Source organism: Helianthus annuus, chromosome 7 (genome assembly GCF_002127325.2).
Source record: "Helianthus annuus cultivar XRQ/B chromosome 7, HanXRQr2.0-SUNRISE, whole genome shotgun sequence".
In the NCBI taxonomy this organism is placed as follows: Eukaryota; Viridiplantae; Streptophyta; class Magnoliopsida; order Asterales; family Asteraceae; genus Helianthus; species Helianthus annuus.
Genome location: NC_035439.2, coordinates 143,343,364 through 143,361,602, shown reverse-complemented (window position 1 = coordinate 143,361,602; position 18,239 = coordinate 143,343,364). Strand labels below are relative to the sequence as shown.

Sequence of the window (18,239 nt, the reverse complement as noted above, 5' to 3'; positions counted from 1 at the left end):
TATGGTTGTTGAACGTGACATGGTCAACATCATGGAAAACTAAGGCCTAGGAGATCAACTAAGCCACAACGATACAATGTTTAGAGATCATGCATGTTTCATATTCCACACACTTTGGCTTATGTTTTAGTGTCAATGGTCTACTTAAAGATTCAATGCAATATGAGTTATTGAAATTGTCTCCAACATTGCCTTTTCAAGTTTTTAGCATGTTATACATGTAAATGTGACATGTGAATGTAAAAAAATTATGTCATGACGACACTAAAACGCCCGTCCACCGAACGGGTATACTACTAGGGTTTAATAGCGAATCGTGTGTATAGGGTTTTTGTTTATAATATATATCTTTAACGGAAAGATACAATAAGCTTTGACTGTTTTATTTAATTTGTAGACATACAACAGTTGTTTTATATGGTAAATGTACATGTCACCAACAGAAAAAAAAATGGCACTATAAGCATAGGATTATCTTTGTTTGCTACGCTGTAAGCGTAACCCGTCCACCGGACGGGTATTAAACTAGTTTGTTGTAGGGATGAGTATAGTATCAGTTTTGAAAAACCAAAAAAGTGAATACTGCTACTGAATATACCTGATACGCTACCAGTCCCTAATTTGTGGATTTATAAAACTAGAATCCATAGTTCAAAGTTATACTTATCAGAGGTTAACACTCCACTTGACACTTTTAAAATTTATAATAATAGAGTTAATTACACGTATGGTATTTCTGGTTTATTAAAAGTAATAACTTTTAGTACTAATTTTTTTTTACAAGTTTAGGTTCTATGATTTCGATTTTGTAACACCTTTGAGTATTAAGGCTAAATGCTATTAATTTTTTTGAGTTAATTAATGTTTCCGTCCCTGTGGTTTGTCAAAAATCACTATTTCAGTCCATTAGTTTAAAAATTGTGATTCCAGTCCATGTGGTTTCACTTTCGTAACCATTTCAGTCCCTTGGACCCGCCAGGGGCTGCCGCCCCTTGGACCCTGCTCCCAGGGGCGCTGCCCCCGGACCCCCGCCAAGATCGTAAAACACAATGATTAGATTCAAAAACCCATATCGTAAAAATGCGATTCAAAAATTTCTTACATAGATTTCTTCACCGACTGACGAAATTTGAATGTTAGAAACACTTATCAGCGATCGAATCAAGCGAATCGAGGGAGTCGCTTCAAAATCACATGGAAAAAACGAAAATTTGTATGAAATTAAATTGGGTTTCTTCAAAAAAGCTGAAGAACACGTTGATCGGGTGTTTGAAACATTGATTTGTGATAAAAATCGCACTATAATGTAGTGATTATTGAGATAGAAAGTGAAGAAATGGTTGAAGATGATGGGTTTTGAAAATGGTGGGTTTTAAAGTTAATGGGGAGAAGAAGGAAGAAGAAAAGGATACGATTGATCCTCACCCTATCCAAATTAAATTTCTAGCCAAATTAAATTTTAAATTTTGCAACATGTCATAATCCTATTGCTTCCTATCATTTCTAGCCAAATTAAATTTCCTATTTGATCCTCACCCTATTCAAAGAATAAAAGAATATGGGTATAAATATAACCAAAAGGGAAAATGAAAAGATTTAAAATAAATACAACATAAATGAATGAATGAATTTATGTTAACAATCTTTTATTGTGAGCATATTAATGCATTTTGTTAACTAATCAAACAATTTTCGAAGTTTTCAATCTGAAAGACAACAACCTCTATCTAAAATGTCTAACCCTCATAGAGGTTGAAAAGTTTTGAAATGAGTTGATATGTCATAATCAAGCTGTAAACGCGTTAAACGGGATGACATATTGTAATAAATGGGTTGACATGCTTAACTAAACCTTGTAGTGTTTCTGTAACAGATTAAGTTGCCACCCATATTTCAAATGTTTTCACAAACAGAATGGATTGTTTACAACATATATTACAATCAGGTACCAGTCTAGTTGCAATTAAGATCTAAAGAGCTCAAAGGATATTAATCAAGTAGTTACCGCGGTTTTGTCTACTCCAACGTAAACTGCATAAGAAGCTTTACAGATTTGAATTTCTTTCCTTTTTTGTCGCGCAGTCGAACAACCCGAATCCCAGTTTTCAACTCAGACACAGGCAAACATGTTTGACCAGCAAAGTCATCCTTCCCTGCATCATGTTCTCGCACAACGATCTTCAGTAAAGCTAGCTCAGGGACGGTCAATGGGAATGAAAATTCTTGATTCCATATGGGTATCCAATCATCTATAATTTCTCTGGTCCTCACCTTCCTAACATCAGCTGGGACTCCAACCATATACAACTATTGCACATCAAACACACTACTTGTCAAGTTACAAGAAGGGACAAGTTTGACCTCAAAAGTCAATTGGAAACTCAGTATTAGACACAATGTAATTATAGTGAGCTAGAGGTGATATTATGTAAATATAGTTAGAGGGGGTAGCCACAAGGGTGGACCTAGGTTAAGCCCAAGGTGGGCGGGCCACCCCTTGAAAAAAAAATTAGTGTATATTTTAGGCAAAAAACCCGACTGCATCCCTTGAAAATATGCTTGAACCACTCATCCGCACCCCAAGCAAATAATTCCTGGGTCCGTCACTGGGTAGCCATTGTTTTAGCTAGTTATTTAGCGCTATAACTAACCTTTGTGTAAAAATCTGGTGGTGAGTATTTATCAAAATGGGTCTGGCTAAAATCCTTACGCCACCCGTCACCCATATATACTCTCACCTGAAAAATCAAGTTGAATTATTAGATTTACTTAAGGTTTCATGAAATGAAACTAAAGGGGTGTTTGGATGTGTGATTTGAAATTTTTTCAAAACACACATCCAAACACCTCCCCAAACATGAAATATAGACTAGCTATGCTGACCTTCAAAGTTTTCTTCACATCTAATGGTACTTTTGGTTCAAACACCTCATTATTTGGACCCATGCTCATCAGAAAATCGGGCTTTTTAACAAAGCCACACTTTCCATTGGATCGGAACATTCCATGCATCATCCAAAGCGATTTTCCATATCCCTGATGATAGAAAAATGTGTTAGTAGTTCTGCATTCGCTAGAGGCGGTGATCATTTCAACATGTTCATAATGAACGGCTGATTCATTGTTCTATTTCTACATATAGGCCCACCCGACCCGAACCGACCCGACCCATTTTGACATGTTACTCAACCCTCCTGTTTTGTCAACCCTCAATTATACAAAATGATTTTAACTTCAAACTCACCTGCATATTGAAAGCGACCATCTGAACACCATGCATCCATGCACGGAGTGGTTTGAAATTTGTAGAGGTGATCCGTGTACCCTTGGGATACACTCTAAGAATATTCTTTTGTGTAAACCTAAAGAAAACATACCCGTTATATAGAAAATGTAACACTTATATATTATGATTCACCAGATATTTACAAAAAAGAAAAACAAAACTTTACAAAAAAGCAACTTTTCGACCCCTTCAGGGGCGAGACTTTGTTTTTAGTAGATTAGGGTTTTCTATTCAGAAAGGGAAGGCGACGCAGTTTGTTGCTCGTCTACCTGCTATCCTTATGTAATTTGCCCTGATGATTGGAATGAAATAAAAATTATGGTTAACTACCTGACCAAATCAGTTCCATAAAGAGATGCAGCTCTTTCAAGAGTTTGTTCACCCAAACTAAGACGTTTAGCTTTCCCTGATTCAACTGTTAACGCCTTACTTAATTTCTTATCTGGTTTAGCAGCATGAATTCCAATGAGTTGTGTGTATCCGGGAGTTGTTTTCTGTCCAGGATTCTCATTTGCAGCATCTTCATTTTCATCCTCAAAGTCAATTTCAAAAAGTTGTGTCAAATCATGATTTAAGCTGGATATATTATCCTCCCGACTACCGTTAATCTGCCATCAAGAACCAGATGAAACAAAGAATTTGTTTATAAAAATTAACCGAACACTCGAACAGTACATTGAACTTTAAAAGGCTAGTTATTTGGCGCACCTCGTCAAGGTGTTCTTTTGGTAGTTTTGTTGAAAGAAGAATACGATGCTTTAACGCTTCGGGTGAAGGGAATTCATTGTGATCTCCTGCTTCTGGGTGGTAAAGCGTATCTCCAAATATCTCCGTGACCATCTAAAAGGCATAACAATCCTTAAGTATGAACCACGTTTAGAACTCAAACGGACACGAAGGCTAAAAGCTAATTAACCTTTGCAACAATATCTCGAAGATTTGGTGTAAGATGATCTTCTAAAGTGATGATCACTGGATATGGAGACTTCACAAAAGCATGCTCGTTAATGGCCGTCAAACATTCTTCAAGTTCCACGGGAGTTGTCATAGTCCTATATTGTCGTTTACATATTCAATCACTAAACTAAAATGTGTAAAACGGTTCACAGAAGCGAAATATGACATACCCCCCGTGAAGAACATGTATTCCTTCTTTTGAACTGGTTGGCCACAAATCTAGCTCAATTACCCTCACACCTTTTTTAAGAGATTTTATAATTTGTTTTACACTACAACCACCAATGAGTTGATTCCCCGTGAGGTACGAGTTATGGCCTGTATATATGAAATAATGTTGCAATGGTGCAGTCATATCATGATGTACCTGGAAATATACGCGTTAAAGAGGTTGTTTTGATGTATGTTTCTTAAAGTGATTATATCATATTAAAAATATATTGCGACTTCAAGTAGTACTATCGCCATATCGCCATATCAGCAGTTCTTGTTGCAGGGGACATAACGAATGGGCATTTCAGGAGGCATTATCATTGCGTTCTAAAACAACTTTAAAACCTCAAATCTTGGAAAAAAAGTTACTTTAAAAATCATCAATCATAGTTCAAGATTGCAGGCTAGCAGCTAGAGGGGCACAAAAAACTGGTTTAGTCACAACCCAACCCGCAGGTTTGAAATCGGATTGTAACAATATACTTTGAAACCGGTTCAAACCCGACCTGGGGTTTAAACTTCAATCACACACAAATAAACTCAAATGAAGAGGAGATTCGATTTACTGCTTAAGACCCACTTTTCATTTAATGCAAAATTACATTAATAGTGATGTAGACTAGAAAATGGGATAGGAAATCGGACATGTTGATTCACACAGAATACCAGGAACGATTCTTCCAAAATTTGTTGATTCTCAAAGAATACCGAAAGTTGGGATTTTCACACACAAAACACACTAGTGAATTGGGAAAGAACAATGACTTTTCATACATTTCAAAACTGATTAGCTTCCTCCCATTACATCCATATAAATAACAACGTAAATTGAAAACGGGCCTCAAAACACACTTGGGCCAAAAGCTAGAACGAAATAAAAGTCCACCAAAAGCAATAAAAAACATAAAACGATAAAAATCTCATAGAAATAACCGTTTTTGGGCCTGAACGATGACCCAAACTGCCGTAGGCGTTTGTAGAAAGATGGACCTCGCTCTCACGATCGTTTCGCCTGGTCGCACGCCCAAAACGGACACCCGTAGCCCAAGTTAGAGCCATTTTAGTGAAGCCTCTTTTGTCACACGATCTTCGGCCTCCAAATATAAGTTGGCCCGCTCCTCTACACTTGGGCCCGCATCAAATAGTCCCAAAATACACTAATCCTATAACACACCATCTCCTAAAATACCTCCCACTACTTGCACAAACAAACAAAGCTAACCCACCCCCACCCATGATCTAATCAAACACATAAAACAAGTGACTAAATAGACAAACTTCCTATGGCCAGTTCTATCTTACTACTGACCCATTTATTGACCCATATCGCAATCAACTCTGACCCTTATCCAATTATCCGACCTCGACCTGTACCCATCAAGTTTAACCCACAAGCCAATCCGGAAAAAAACAAACAGTTTCAAACTGGTCAAACTCCATTCTTTCCCCTTTAATATCCGGTCCCAACACGACCCAGTTTGACTTTTGCTGACCCAACTTGACACGGTTACAACCTGAACCGGTTTGGGCCTAGAACCTAATTTGTGCACCTCTACTTGCAGCCTTAGTGTCCTATTATAAGTGGCAACTGAAATGGGCTGATTCTTAACTCAAAACTAGCAACTGAAATTAAATTACTTAAACAACATAAATAACAACTGTTAGATATTTTACAAACCTTGTAATCGATTGGTCCGTTGAATTTATCAAGGAACAGGTAGTTAAAGAAATCATCAACACTAAAACAACACCGAGCAAAGTCCGGTCTGAGTTGATGCAGCACCTTCTCCATTATCTGCTTAGCATAATCAACTGTAACATCTTCATCTCCCTGAAACTCGATCAAGAACCGCCGAAAGTGATCAGGCGACATCTGGGACTCATTGTTGGTGCACGCATTAAAGACCTCGATCATTTCCGGCAGTGGCTTTCTTTTACTGATCTTAAACTTCCGTTTAAAAATAAAAAGCCATGTGTAGTATTCATGTTCCTCCTCCATTTTTGTTATTTTTTCTTTACCAATCTATTCTTTCCTCCAAGTTTTACATGTATCATGTTACATGTATAAATTTGTATATAAGGAATGTGACAGTTGACTTTTGTGGAGAATGTGAAAGCTAATATTATTATGTAAATAGAGTTTGTTGGTCACGTAGAGAAGATAACAAGAAAAACAATGGAAGGTAGGTGGCAACTACAATTAGTGTAATTAAAAAAAAAGAAGGCCTGTTCTTTTTGAATTTTTAAGATCAATGATTGACCAACTTTGAGCTGACATGTCACGTGACTTTATCAATGACTAAGGATAAAGTTAGAGGAAAGTTGTTCATTCAAAGAACTAGTTTACATTTTCTGGTGATCGTGCCTGGTGGACCAGTGTTTGGGCTTTTGGTGTAGGACGTTAGGACAATCCCCAAGACATATTCAAAGAATAGATCAATCTCAAAGGGGTGGGTCCTGGTGTACAAAAAACCCGAACTCGGAAATTGGGTTTTTTTATACCCTGGTTTTTAATACCCGAACCCGCCCGACCCTACCCGTAGGGTATGGATAAGGTATGCATTTCAGTACCAAAACCCGTACCTGAACCGGACCCGATTTGTACCCGCTAATACCCTAAAACCGGAACCGGTTCTGGGTACGGAACCGGGTTTTTCCAATACCCGAAACCGGGTTTTTTCAAATACCCGAGCTAAACCCGAAATTACCAGAAAAATATGATATTTGCATGGGTTGATAGCCACGTCATACGTAATCAAGGCTTAGCAATTTGCAAGTTTCTTTGTTTATTTTTATTATTTTAGTTTAATTAATGTGGAGTAGTGGGTGGTGTATGCCATTACTCACGTTCACATGATCTGCAGTTATTTCCATTCCCATGTTTTCCCATTTTCTAGGACCATGTAAGCCTATTAAAGGCATAGGATTTCCCTTGTTTTTGTTATGAAATGAACTAGGTTATAACCCCGTGTATTACACGGGTTGAATAAATGAATTTTATATACCAAATAATAAAACATTATCTTTTTAAAAGCCTCCTTTATTGCATGGGTTGAAGAAATATAATTTTATATATTAAATAATAAAATAAGTTATATCTATAAGAACCATATGTTTTGTACGGGTTGAATAAATGTAATATTATATACCAAATAATAAAAAAATATATCTTTAAAACCATTGTATTACACGGGTTGAATAAATGTAACATTGTTTACCAAATAATTAAAAAAAGGTTAGATTTTAAAAAGCCCAGTGTATTACATGGGTTGAATAAATATGATTTTATATACCAAATAATAAAAAAAAATATTTAAAAAAAACTAACGGATTTTTTTTATATTTAAAGTAGGATAAGATTGAATATTAATCTGAACTAACGGATTTTCTTATATTTAAAGTAGGATAAGATTGAACATTAATCTTTATTTATTTAGTTAATATAAGATTGAAAAATCATATGATTGATTAGGTGGGAGGTTGTATTATGATAAATCGGTTAACCGTACCGAATGATAAAGATAATAGTGATTGTTGAACAACTTAATTAATCGAATTTAACAGAAACATTTGTGATGTTAGGCGGATTTTTTTTCTTTGGAATTCGTATGAATTCTTATTAGACTTGATTAAATATTATTGATAATAAAAATTTGTATTAGATTAGATTTTAGATTTGATTAAATATTATTAATATAAGAATTTGTATTGATTTAGATTAAATATTATTATTTTTAATATTATTAATAATTTTAATTAATTAAATGAGAGAATGACAAGTGTCTCAAAAACATGTTTCTTTTATTATATAGTATAGATTTTAGCAAAATCTAATCTTTTCTATAACTTCTTCCAAACCTTCTGCTCTATTTCTTGGCTAAAACCCAAGAGACCACAACAAAATACCCGAAAAATACCCAAAAAATACCACTAAAAAGTGCAACCCATTAAAAAATCTAATCTATACCCGAAATATATATGGAAAAAGCCCAAAAAAACCCAAAAATATGGTTTTTCCAATACCCGAAAACAGGGTATTCAAATACCCGGTTTTAGAATACCCAGTTCTATACCCGACTCGAACCCGATGCATAGGGTATGGTTTTTAGAGACAATACCCGGACCTGAACCCGACCCGGGTATTGCCAATACCCGCTTTTCCAATACCCGGTCATACCCGAACCCGATTCCATACCCGAAACTGGGTATTTGAAAAACCCGATTTGTGCACCTCTAGGGGTGGGATAGATGTAGGGGTGAGCGGTTCGCGGTTTCGACTCACAAGAACCTTGGACCCGAACCTTTTTAAATATGCGGGTCGGTTTGTGGTTTTAGATTTATGTGAAATATGGTTCCAGGTCGGTCGGTTGACCTCGCGGTTCTAATACAAGAAGCACAAGAACCTTTTGTATTATTATTAATATGTATAAAAACCTACAATTTATAAACATGGACCAATAAATATGTACTGTTAACGCATAAAGTAAAACTATACTCTTGTTTCGTCTCTTCGCTATTCTTTTTTACGTGTTATTGTAATCGATTTCACATGATGTTAATGCAATAATAAGGAGTATTATATTAAAAAACAATGTATTTCCCGTTGAATTTTCCGTGTAGATGTATATGTATGGATGCAATATATCACATAATACATTTATCATTCATATCCAACATGAAGTAGATATTTATGCATGTTGCTCTAATGTATTTATATGTATGTGTTTATGACAAAAATAAAAGCGAACACACCACATATTATTGTATAGTCTTATTACATAGCTTTGGATTATTAGATTATGATTAATTGGGTATGTTCCGATGTATATATACATATATATTTGCTTTGTGATGTAGACATAATAGACTGTTTCGAGTGACAAGAATGATAAAATCGTTACTAAAACGCAAGCCAGAAAAGAAAAGTGACTTAAAAGGAAGCTCACGGGCTATTGTTAGAGCAATCTAGAGGAATTCTTTGATGAACCTGTTAAAAGAATATTGGGAAGATGTAACCCTTCAAAGGACTATTACATAAAAAAGGTTCTGACACACACGACCCATCAGAACCTCAAGGACCTGGAACCACATAGCCTTCTAAGGTTTGGTTCATGGTTATAAAAGGGTATTTGGTTCTGATGGGTTCAGGTTGGGTCGGTTCTAACCCTTTGCACAACCCTAGATAGATGTATCCCCATTGTTACTTATTATACCCTCTAAAAGAGCAGTTTAGAAGTAATCAAATTTTATCTCTATAAAAATCCTTATTTTTATAAAAGATGTGGAAGTCACGGGACTTAAATACCTAAAAATAAATTAATATTAGAGCTGGGATGTGTACGAATATTATCCAAATAAAAATACAAGCTTATATTAATCTTAGCTTCAACCAAATAATAAAAATTATACATAATCATCAGAAAATGTAGACATCTTTTTGTATAACTTTTGAAACAGTTATTACAATGCGTTGGTGAAGCTCTAATTCTGTTCTTCGCAAAATTGCACCTTCTTGTAATTTGATTGCTAAACAGCTACTATTACGAAAACATACACAACATTTAAAATTTTAAGATCATTGAATAATTTGACAGATAATAATCAAGTTGTAAACGTATTAAACGGGTTGATAGAGTGTAATAAACGGGTTGACCTATTTAACTAAATGGAGTGGCAGGTCAACCTGTTTAATCAAATGGGTCAACCGAATATGACATGTTTATTGAACGGGTTAGATATGAAAACCCAAAACTTGGATTACTTTATTGTAGAATTTTGGTGTGCAAGATTCTTTAGAACATATATTACAAGTCTTGTCAGCAGAGGCTCTCAGTTACGAATCTAGTTCCAATAAGATCTAAAGAGCTAAAAGGATATTAATCAAGTAGTTACCGCGGTTTTGTCTACTCCAACGTAAACTGCATAAGAAGCTTTACAGATTTGAATTTCTTTCCTCTTTTGTCACGCAGTCGAACAACCCGAATCCCTGTTCTCAACTCAGACACAGGCAAACATGTTTGACCAGCAAAGTCATCCTTCCCTGTATCATGTTCTCGCACAACGATCTTCAGTAAAGCTAGTTCAGGAACTGTCAATGGGAATGTAAATTCTTCATTCCATATGGGTGTCCAAACATCTTTAATTACTTTAGTCTTCTCCTTCCTAACATCAGCTGGCACTCCAACCATGTACAACTGTTGGTCAATTCAAGGTCAAACAGACTAGTCAAATGTCAAGTTACAAACAGAAGATTCTTTTAGAAGGGAAACTTAGTTCACAATGATGGGAGATAGACATTGTTTTCAATAGCATACACACACACACACACACATATATATATATATATATGGAATCCATACACTGATAAACATTGGTATAATAGATTACAATGATATCTACTATTTAGATATATGATTCGACAATAACGAATATAAATTCCTAATATAAATCTATATGCTATTAGTCTTATAGTTGGTTATTTAGCTCATAATCATTGGGTTGTTGGTCCAGGGGCAAGGCAAAGCCTTTTGAAACACATAAGCGAGGTCTTAGGTTCAACTCTCACAAGGAGCAAGAAATTCTCCGTTCCAAAAAAGTTTTAGCTCATAACTAACCTTTGTGTAGAAATCTGGTGGTGAGTATTTATCAAAGTAAGTCTTGTCAAAATCCGCATGCCACCCGTCACCCATATATACTCTCACCTGAAAAATCAAGTTGAAATATTAGATGAGTAAAGTACTTGGATGGTCCCGGTGGTTTATCAAATTTTGGATTTGATCCCTAACTTTATAAAAATACATGGATGGTTCCTATGATTGCACTTTGTAACGTGTTTAATCCTCAGCCAACACATCTAACGATTTCAGCAGGTCCAAGTTAAAGACTAAATGCGTTACAAAGTGAAAACAACAGGGACCATCTATGTACTTTTTGAAAAAAGCAGGGGACTAAATGTGTTACAAAGTGCAAACCACAAGGACCATCCATGTACTTTTGAAAAGCTAGGGACCAATTCCAAAATTCTGGTAAACCACAGAGACCATCCGTGTCTTGTACTCTTATTATATTTACCAAAGGTTTCATGAGATGAAACTAAAGGGGTGTTTGTATCTGTGATTTGAAACCTTTTTAAAACACACATTCAAACACATCCCTTAACATGAAATATAGACTAGCTCTGCTGACCTTCAAAGTTTTCTTCACACTTAATGGTACTTTTGGTTCAAACACCTCATTATTTGGACCCATGCTCATCAGAAAATCGGGCTTTTTAACATAGCCACACTTTCCATTAGATCGGAACATTCCGTGCATCATCCAAAGCGATCTTCCATATCCCTGATGATAAACAAATGTGTTAGTAGTTCTATACTTCTACATCATATGGCTTAAGATCTGTTTTAACTAGAAGTGGTCATTTTAACATTTTCATACTAAGACGGTTATTTCATGTTCTCTTTTGTTAATAACATGTCAACGGGTCAAATAGGTTAATTAACGTCACTTACTATGTGTTCATATCTTTACAAATAGGCACATTCTGACCCGGCCCATTTTGACATGCTACCCAACCTTCCTGTTTTGTCCATTATCTATTACATGAAATGGTTTTAACTTCAAAACTCACCTGCATATTGAAAGCGACCATCTGAACGCCATGCATCCATGCACGGAGTGGTTTGAAATTTGTAGAGGTAACCCGTGTACCCTTCGGATACACTCTAAGAATATTCTTTTGAGTAAACCTGCAGAAAACATATCCGTTATAATGAAAATGTAACAACTGTATTACGATTCACCGCATATTTACAAAAAAAAAAAAAAAAACAAAAAACAAAACAAAAAACAAAACGAAACTTTAAGGTTAATTACCTGACCAAATCAGCTCCATAAAGAGACGCGGCTCTTTCAAGAGTTTGTTCACTCAAACTAAGACGATTAGCTTTCCCGGATTCAACTGTTAATGCCTTTTTTAATTTCTTATTTGCTTTAGTAGCAGGAATTCCAATGATATCTATGTAGGGAGGTGTTGTCTCTCCAGGATTCTCATTTGCAGCATCTTCATTCTCTTCCTCAAAGTCGATTTCAGGAATTTGTGACAAATCATGATTTAAGTAGGACATATTATCATCCTGATTACTGTTAATCTGCTATTAAGAATAAAATTAAAGAGCTAAATGCCATTTTAGTCCCTGTGGTTTGGGCCATTTTTTCAGTTTAGTACAAAGGTTTCATTTTTAACTTGTGGGTCCAAAAAGGTTTCACAATTGCCATTTTAGTCCACTGGGTTAACTTCATCCATTTTTTCTGTTAACGAGAAGGCCAATTCGGTCATCTTATATGGCTGAATTGCCCTTTTAGTTAACAGAATTACATACAAAATGACCGAATTGGCCTTCTCGTTAACAGAAAAAATGGATGAAGTTATCCAAGTGGACTAAAATGGCAACTGTGAAACCTTTTTGGACCCACAGGTTAAAAATGAAACCTTTGGACTAAACTGGCAAAATGGCTCAAACCACAGGGACTAAAATGGCATTTAACTGAAATTAAATAAGCAATCCTTTCACACAATTAATCAAGCAGTAATGAACTTTACAAGGCTAATTAGCTCACCCTGTCAAGGTGTTCTTTTGGTAGTTTTGTTGAAAGAAGAATACGATATTTTAATGCTTCGGGTGAAGGGAATTCATTGTGATCTCCTGCTTCTGGGCGGTAAAGCTTATCTCCAAATATCTCTGTGACCATCTAAACGGCATAACAGTCTTTAAGTATGAACCACGTTTAGAACTCAAACGGACACGAAGGCTAAAAGCTAACCTTTGCAACTATATCTCGAAGATTTGGGGTAAGATGATCTTCTAAAGTGATGATCACTGGATATGGAGACTTCACAAACGCATGCTCTTTTATGGACTCGAAACATGTTCTAAGTGCTACGGGAGTTGTCATAGTCCTATATTGTCGTTTACATATTCAATCACTAAACTAAAATTTGAAAAGCGGTTCACAGAAGAGAAAGGAAAGAAAAGAAATATGACAATATGACATACCCCCCATGAAGAACATGTATGCCTTCTTTCGAACTGGTTGGCCACAAATCTAGCTCAATTACCCTCACACCTTTTTTAAGAGATTTGATAATTTGTTTTACACTACAACCACCAATGAGTTGATTCCCCGTGAGGTACGAGTTATGGCCTGTATATATGAAATAATGTTGCAATGGTGCAGTCATATCATGGTGTACCTGAAAATATACGCGTTAAAGAGGTTGTTTGGATGTATGTTTCTTAAAGTGATTATTTCATACTAAAAATATATTGCGACTTCAAGCAGTATTATCGCCGTGGCTGCTAGAGCAAAGATATATATTTTTTTAAATCTTTTTCAGGTGATAGATACACATGGCAGTTGAAAATAACCCTTTAAAGATATGGTTCGATTTGAAAGGACTACCAATCAGCGGCTGAACCAGAACGTATTGGTCGGGTCACATTATAGAGTTCTCTTTTGATGTAGCGCGTGATACGATAACGAAGAACAAACACGTTGATTCTGTGAATACCCGTGTAGGTCTTTTCCCAACCCCAAAATTCAACCCAAAGGGCACGGAATTTGAAGTGAAAAGTTGAGTAGTTTCAAAATTCAAGTCTGATTGTTCAAATTACTAGAGAAACACATAAATAGGGACATAAATTCGAAATGGGCCACAAAAAGACCATGGGCCAAACACAAGCCCAAAAACAAAATGTCTAAAACACTTCAAAAAACAAAAAAAATGCAAATAACTTATAGAAATAAGTGTTTTTTGGCCCGGACGATGACCCAAAATGCCATAGGCGTTTGCAGCAAGATGGAGCTCGTTCTCACGTTCGTTTCGCCTGGTCGCATGCCCAAAACGGACCCCCGTAGCCCAAGTTAGAGCCATTTTAGTGAAGCCCCTTTTGTTACACGATCTTGGTCCTCCAAATACAAGATGGCCCGCTCCTCCACACTTGGGCCCGCATCATCTTTTCTGCTAAGTACTACTAAGGGGTCCAACACAAGTGTTTTCTATAAGAAAACTTATATTTTCTAAGAAAACTTATATTTTCTAAGAAAACTTGGATTTTATAAACAGAACAAAATGCAGTTGTTCTTGTAGCAGGGGACATGACAAATTGTTAGTAAATAAACTTAATTATTATTATTATATGTTATGTTTTATTTAGTTAATTAACTTAGGATTATATTTATGTATTACAATATAATCGGAGAGGCATGTAGGTTGGTGAGACACCGTTTCCAATGACGGTTGTTCCCGCCGTAATTAACCGCTGCATAACCGTTTTCTATTATGTATATATGATAGTGGCCGGCAATCTTTGCTGGACTACCAAGACAATTAAAACTGCTATTAATTGTCCACATTTATCTTATATCATTTGTCCAAATTCAATCCATTATCATACGGTTTATCGACATCATGAATACCAATTCATATGGTGATTCCGCTGCGTCGCGTTCTGAAGGACAACAAAGTGGTATCAGAGCCAGAGCCACAGTGGGAAATCGAAGAAAATCGATCGATGTTATACGATTCCGGGCACAACCGGATGAAGAACAAAACAGAGTGTACGGAGACGGAGACGAATTCAACCCCGATCGCACACGAATGTTTGCAAGAATGAAGCGAGAAACAATGCGATGCAAACACTGTTCGGATGAAATGAATGAAAGACGAAGGAAGATGCGATTGGAACAAGATGTTCCAACAATGAATTACGTCTGCAAGAAGAACCGTGGAATAGCGAACGGAATCGATAAGGATTCCCAGAATTTAAAGAACGGACAAGTAAGTGTCCCAAGTTCCAGCCATGTAAGGGCTGAAGACGGTTATGATGAGGGCCGTAGTATTCACGCAGACGGGGAACCATTCAAGAGTACCATACGGGGAAAAGATGAAGTACCAAGCGTGAATTTCGCAACACGTGCAGATGACGAAGAAGACGTTCGTTCGAAGGAAGATGAATCAGGAATGAAAGACAAACAAAAACGTGATGCAGGGTATAAGAAAGTGTCGACCAACAACCGCTGGATAATAGCCAAAGACATGGGTTATGATTATGATGATGTGAGCAAGGGAGACTTCAATGGCCAAGGAGAAGGTTATCCAAGAACAAGAAATGAAGCTTCTGATTATGACCGAGAAAGGAGAAGCGAGGGACATGTTCAAGAAGGAGAGACAATCCAACACTATGTTCTGTTTGCTGGAAGTGACTGGCATGGAATGAAGAGGCTGCAGAAAGGAAACGTTTCGATTTCAAGCAGGCTGGAAGACAATGGATGAAGCAAACAGGAGCGTTATGATGCATTCTCGAAGAAGCAATTAAGTTTAGGGGAGTGTGTTAGTAAATAAACTTAATTATTATTATTATATGTTATGTTTTATTTAGTTAATTAACTTAGCATTATATTTATGTTATATTATTATATTTATGGCATGTAGGTTGGTGAGACACCGTTTCCAATGACGGTTGTTCCCGCCGTAATTAACCGCTGCATAACCGTTTTCTATTATGTATATATGATAGTGGCCGGCAATCTTTGCTGGACTACCAAGACAATTAAAACTGCTATTAATTGTCCACATTTATCTTATATCATTTGTTCAAATTTAATCCATTATCATACGGTTTATCGACATCATGAATACCAATTCATATGGTGATTCCGCTGCGTCGCGTTCTGAAGGACAACACAAATGGGTATTCAGGAGGCATTATCATTGCTTTCCAAAACAACTTTAATACCTCAGATCTTGGCAAAAAAATTATCAATCATAGTTCATTGGACCGCTTGAGCCTAGTCAAACCCGACCCGAACCGAAAAAATGAAACAGTTTCAAACTGGTCAAACTAGATTCTTTCCCCACAAAATTCCGGTTCCAACGTGACCCAGTTTGGCCAGAACTCGGTTTTGACTTTTGTTGACCCAAACTAACCCGGTTTCAACCTGAAGCGGTTGGGCCTATAATCTGATTTGTGGACCTCTACTTGCAGCTCTACTATAAGTTGCAATTGGAATGGGCTGATTCCTAACTCAAAACTGGCAACTACACTAAACTGAAGAACAAGCTAACACAAACATAAAACAACAATGGAGATCTAAACTTTCTTAAGCAATATAAATAACAACAGTTAGATATTTTACCAACCTCTAAATTAATGGGCCCGTTGAATTCATCAAGGAACAGGAAGTTAAAGAAATCATCAACAGTAAAACAACACATAGCAAAGTCTGGTCGGAGTTGATGCAGCGCCTGCTCCATTATCCGCTTAGCATAATCAACTGTAACATCTTTATCTCCCTGAAACTCGATCAAGAACCGTCGAAAGTGATCAGGCGACATCTGCAACTCCTTGTTGGTGCACAAACTGAAGAGATCGATCACGTCCTGTGGCGGGCTTAGTTTAGTAAGCTTGAACTTCCGCTTAAACCCGAGCACCTTGTAGGTTTCATAAGTTTCTGCCATTCTTCTTCTTGTTTACTTTACTGATCTCTTGTTTCCTCCAAGTTTTACATGTAAAATGTTATGTTTATAAGTTTGTATATGACAGTTGACTTTTGTAAAGAATGTGAAAGCTTATATTATTATGTTAATTGAGTTTGTTGGTCACGTTGAGAAGACAACAAGAAAAACAATGGAAGGTAGGTGGCATCAACAATTAGTGAAGTAAAAAAAAGACGAAGACCTTTTCTTTTTGAATTTATAAGATAAAAATGATTGACCAATGAACCTGATTATGACCTTGATGGTTTACCAAGAACTTTGGAGCTTGACTTCTCACCTGACGTCAAGGCTATGTGTTGTTAACTAAAAAGCAGTGGCGAAGCTTGAGATTTCTGACCGATGGGTCGAAAAAGTATATACCCAAAAATTTCTATAAAACCGGGGGGTCAAAAACGTATATACCCAAAAATTTCTATACGAAAACTACGTACTCTCCACTATTGAGCGAAAAGTTCGGGGGTCGGCCGCCCAGCAGTGGCGAAGCTTGAGATTTCTGACCGAGGGGTTGAAAAAGTATAATATACCCAAAAATTTCTATAAAACCGGTGGGTCAAAAACGTATATAGCCAAAAATTTCTATACGAAAACTACGTACTCTCCACTATTGAGCAAAAAGTTCGGAGGTCGGCCGCCCCCACCCGCCCCCACTATGTTGCGCCCCTGCTAAAAAGTGCATAGCATCCTATCACGTCATTGACACTATCACGTAGGCGATGACCTTTAACTAGCCTACCATTTAACTATCACGTTTTGTGTTTAACTAAAAAATAAATAAAAGAGAAAAAATGTGATTGGCAGCTTTTGGGTGGACCCTTTCTCATTAAGGGGTTAATGCCTCCCCTCTTGACGCCGTCCTTAAATTATCACGTTTGTAGGTCCGGCTAGGAGGATCTAGTCGTCCAATCCTTGTATACTAACCAACCCGGTTGTGCGGAATCCAACCGGAATGGAAAACCGAGATGAAACAAGCAAATACAAGACACACAATATTCACCGATTAACACCACTTGTATTAATACGTATGAAAGGTTCGGTTACAAGCTCAATGTTTACAAATCTATTTTGCAAACTCTCTCTCAGTGTGTGTGTGTTCTCTGCTCTCTATGCTTGCTTGCTTGCTTAAAATGAAGTGAACACATTACATGGGTATATATACCCAACACAGATCGTCTGGTCGAAGGATCAGGTAGACTGATCGAAGGATCAGATAGACTGATCGAAACATCA

The 18,239-nt window shown here is 36.6% G+C and overlaps 2 protein-coding genes across 6 annotated transcripts; both read right to left on the bottom strand.

Annotated features, from left to right (window-relative positions):
- Window positions 1–1,822: 1,822 nt before the first annotated feature.
- On the bottom strand, window positions 1,823–6,504 carry LOC110868963 (phosphoinositide phospholipase C 6). Of its 2 annotated transcripts, none has more exons than XM_022118247.2 (9): window positions 6,135–6,504; window positions 4,414–4,610; window positions 4,203–4,338; window positions 3,995–4,126; window positions 3,617–3,894; window positions 3,245–3,362; window positions 2,884–3,036; window positions 2,652–2,738; window positions 1,823–2,307 (listed from the first exon to the last, which is right to left on the bottom strand). In XM_022118247.2, the coding sequence occupies exons 1-9, from the start codon at window positions 6,453–6,455 to the stop codon at window positions 2,017–2,019; spliced, it is 1,713 nt and encodes a 570-aa protein (XP_021973939.1). In that variant the 5' UTR covers window positions 6,456–6,504; the 3' UTR covers window positions 1,823–2,016. The 2 variants fall into 2 exon arrangements, with proteins under 2 accessions (XP_021973939.1, XP_035831280.1); XM_035975387.1 differs by lacking the exon at window positions 6,135–6,504 and adding an exon at window positions 5,390–6,070 and having other exon boundaries at window positions 1,860–2,307.
- Window positions 6,505–9,802: 3,298 nt separating this feature from the next.
- LOC110868964 (phosphoinositide phospholipase C 6) lies at window positions 9,803–17,071 on the bottom strand. Of its 4 annotated transcripts, none has more exons than XM_035975385.1 (10): window positions 16,656–17,071; window positions 13,510–13,706; window positions 13,277–13,412; window positions 13,073–13,204; window positions 12,329–12,606; window positions 12,084–12,201; window positions 11,642–11,794; window positions 11,071–11,157; window positions 10,349–10,650; window positions 9,803–9,993 (listed from the first exon to the last, which is right to left on the bottom strand). In XM_035975385.1, exons 1-9 carry the CDS (start codon window positions 16,971–16,973, stop codon window positions 10,360–10,362), a joined length of 1,710 nt encoding a protein of 569 aa, XP_035831278.1. In that variant the 5' UTR covers window positions 16,974–17,071; the 3' UTR covers window positions 9,803–9,993; window positions 10,349–10,359. The 4 variants fall into 4 exon arrangements, with proteins under 4 accessions (XP_035831278.1, XP_035831279.1, XP_035831277.1 ...); XM_035975386.1 differs by having other exon boundaries at window positions 9,803–9,990; XM_035975384.1 differs by lacking the exon at window positions 9,803–9,993 and having other exon boundaries at window positions 10,143–10,650; window positions 16,656–17,070.
- Window positions 17,072–18,239: the final 1,168 nt, after the last annotated feature.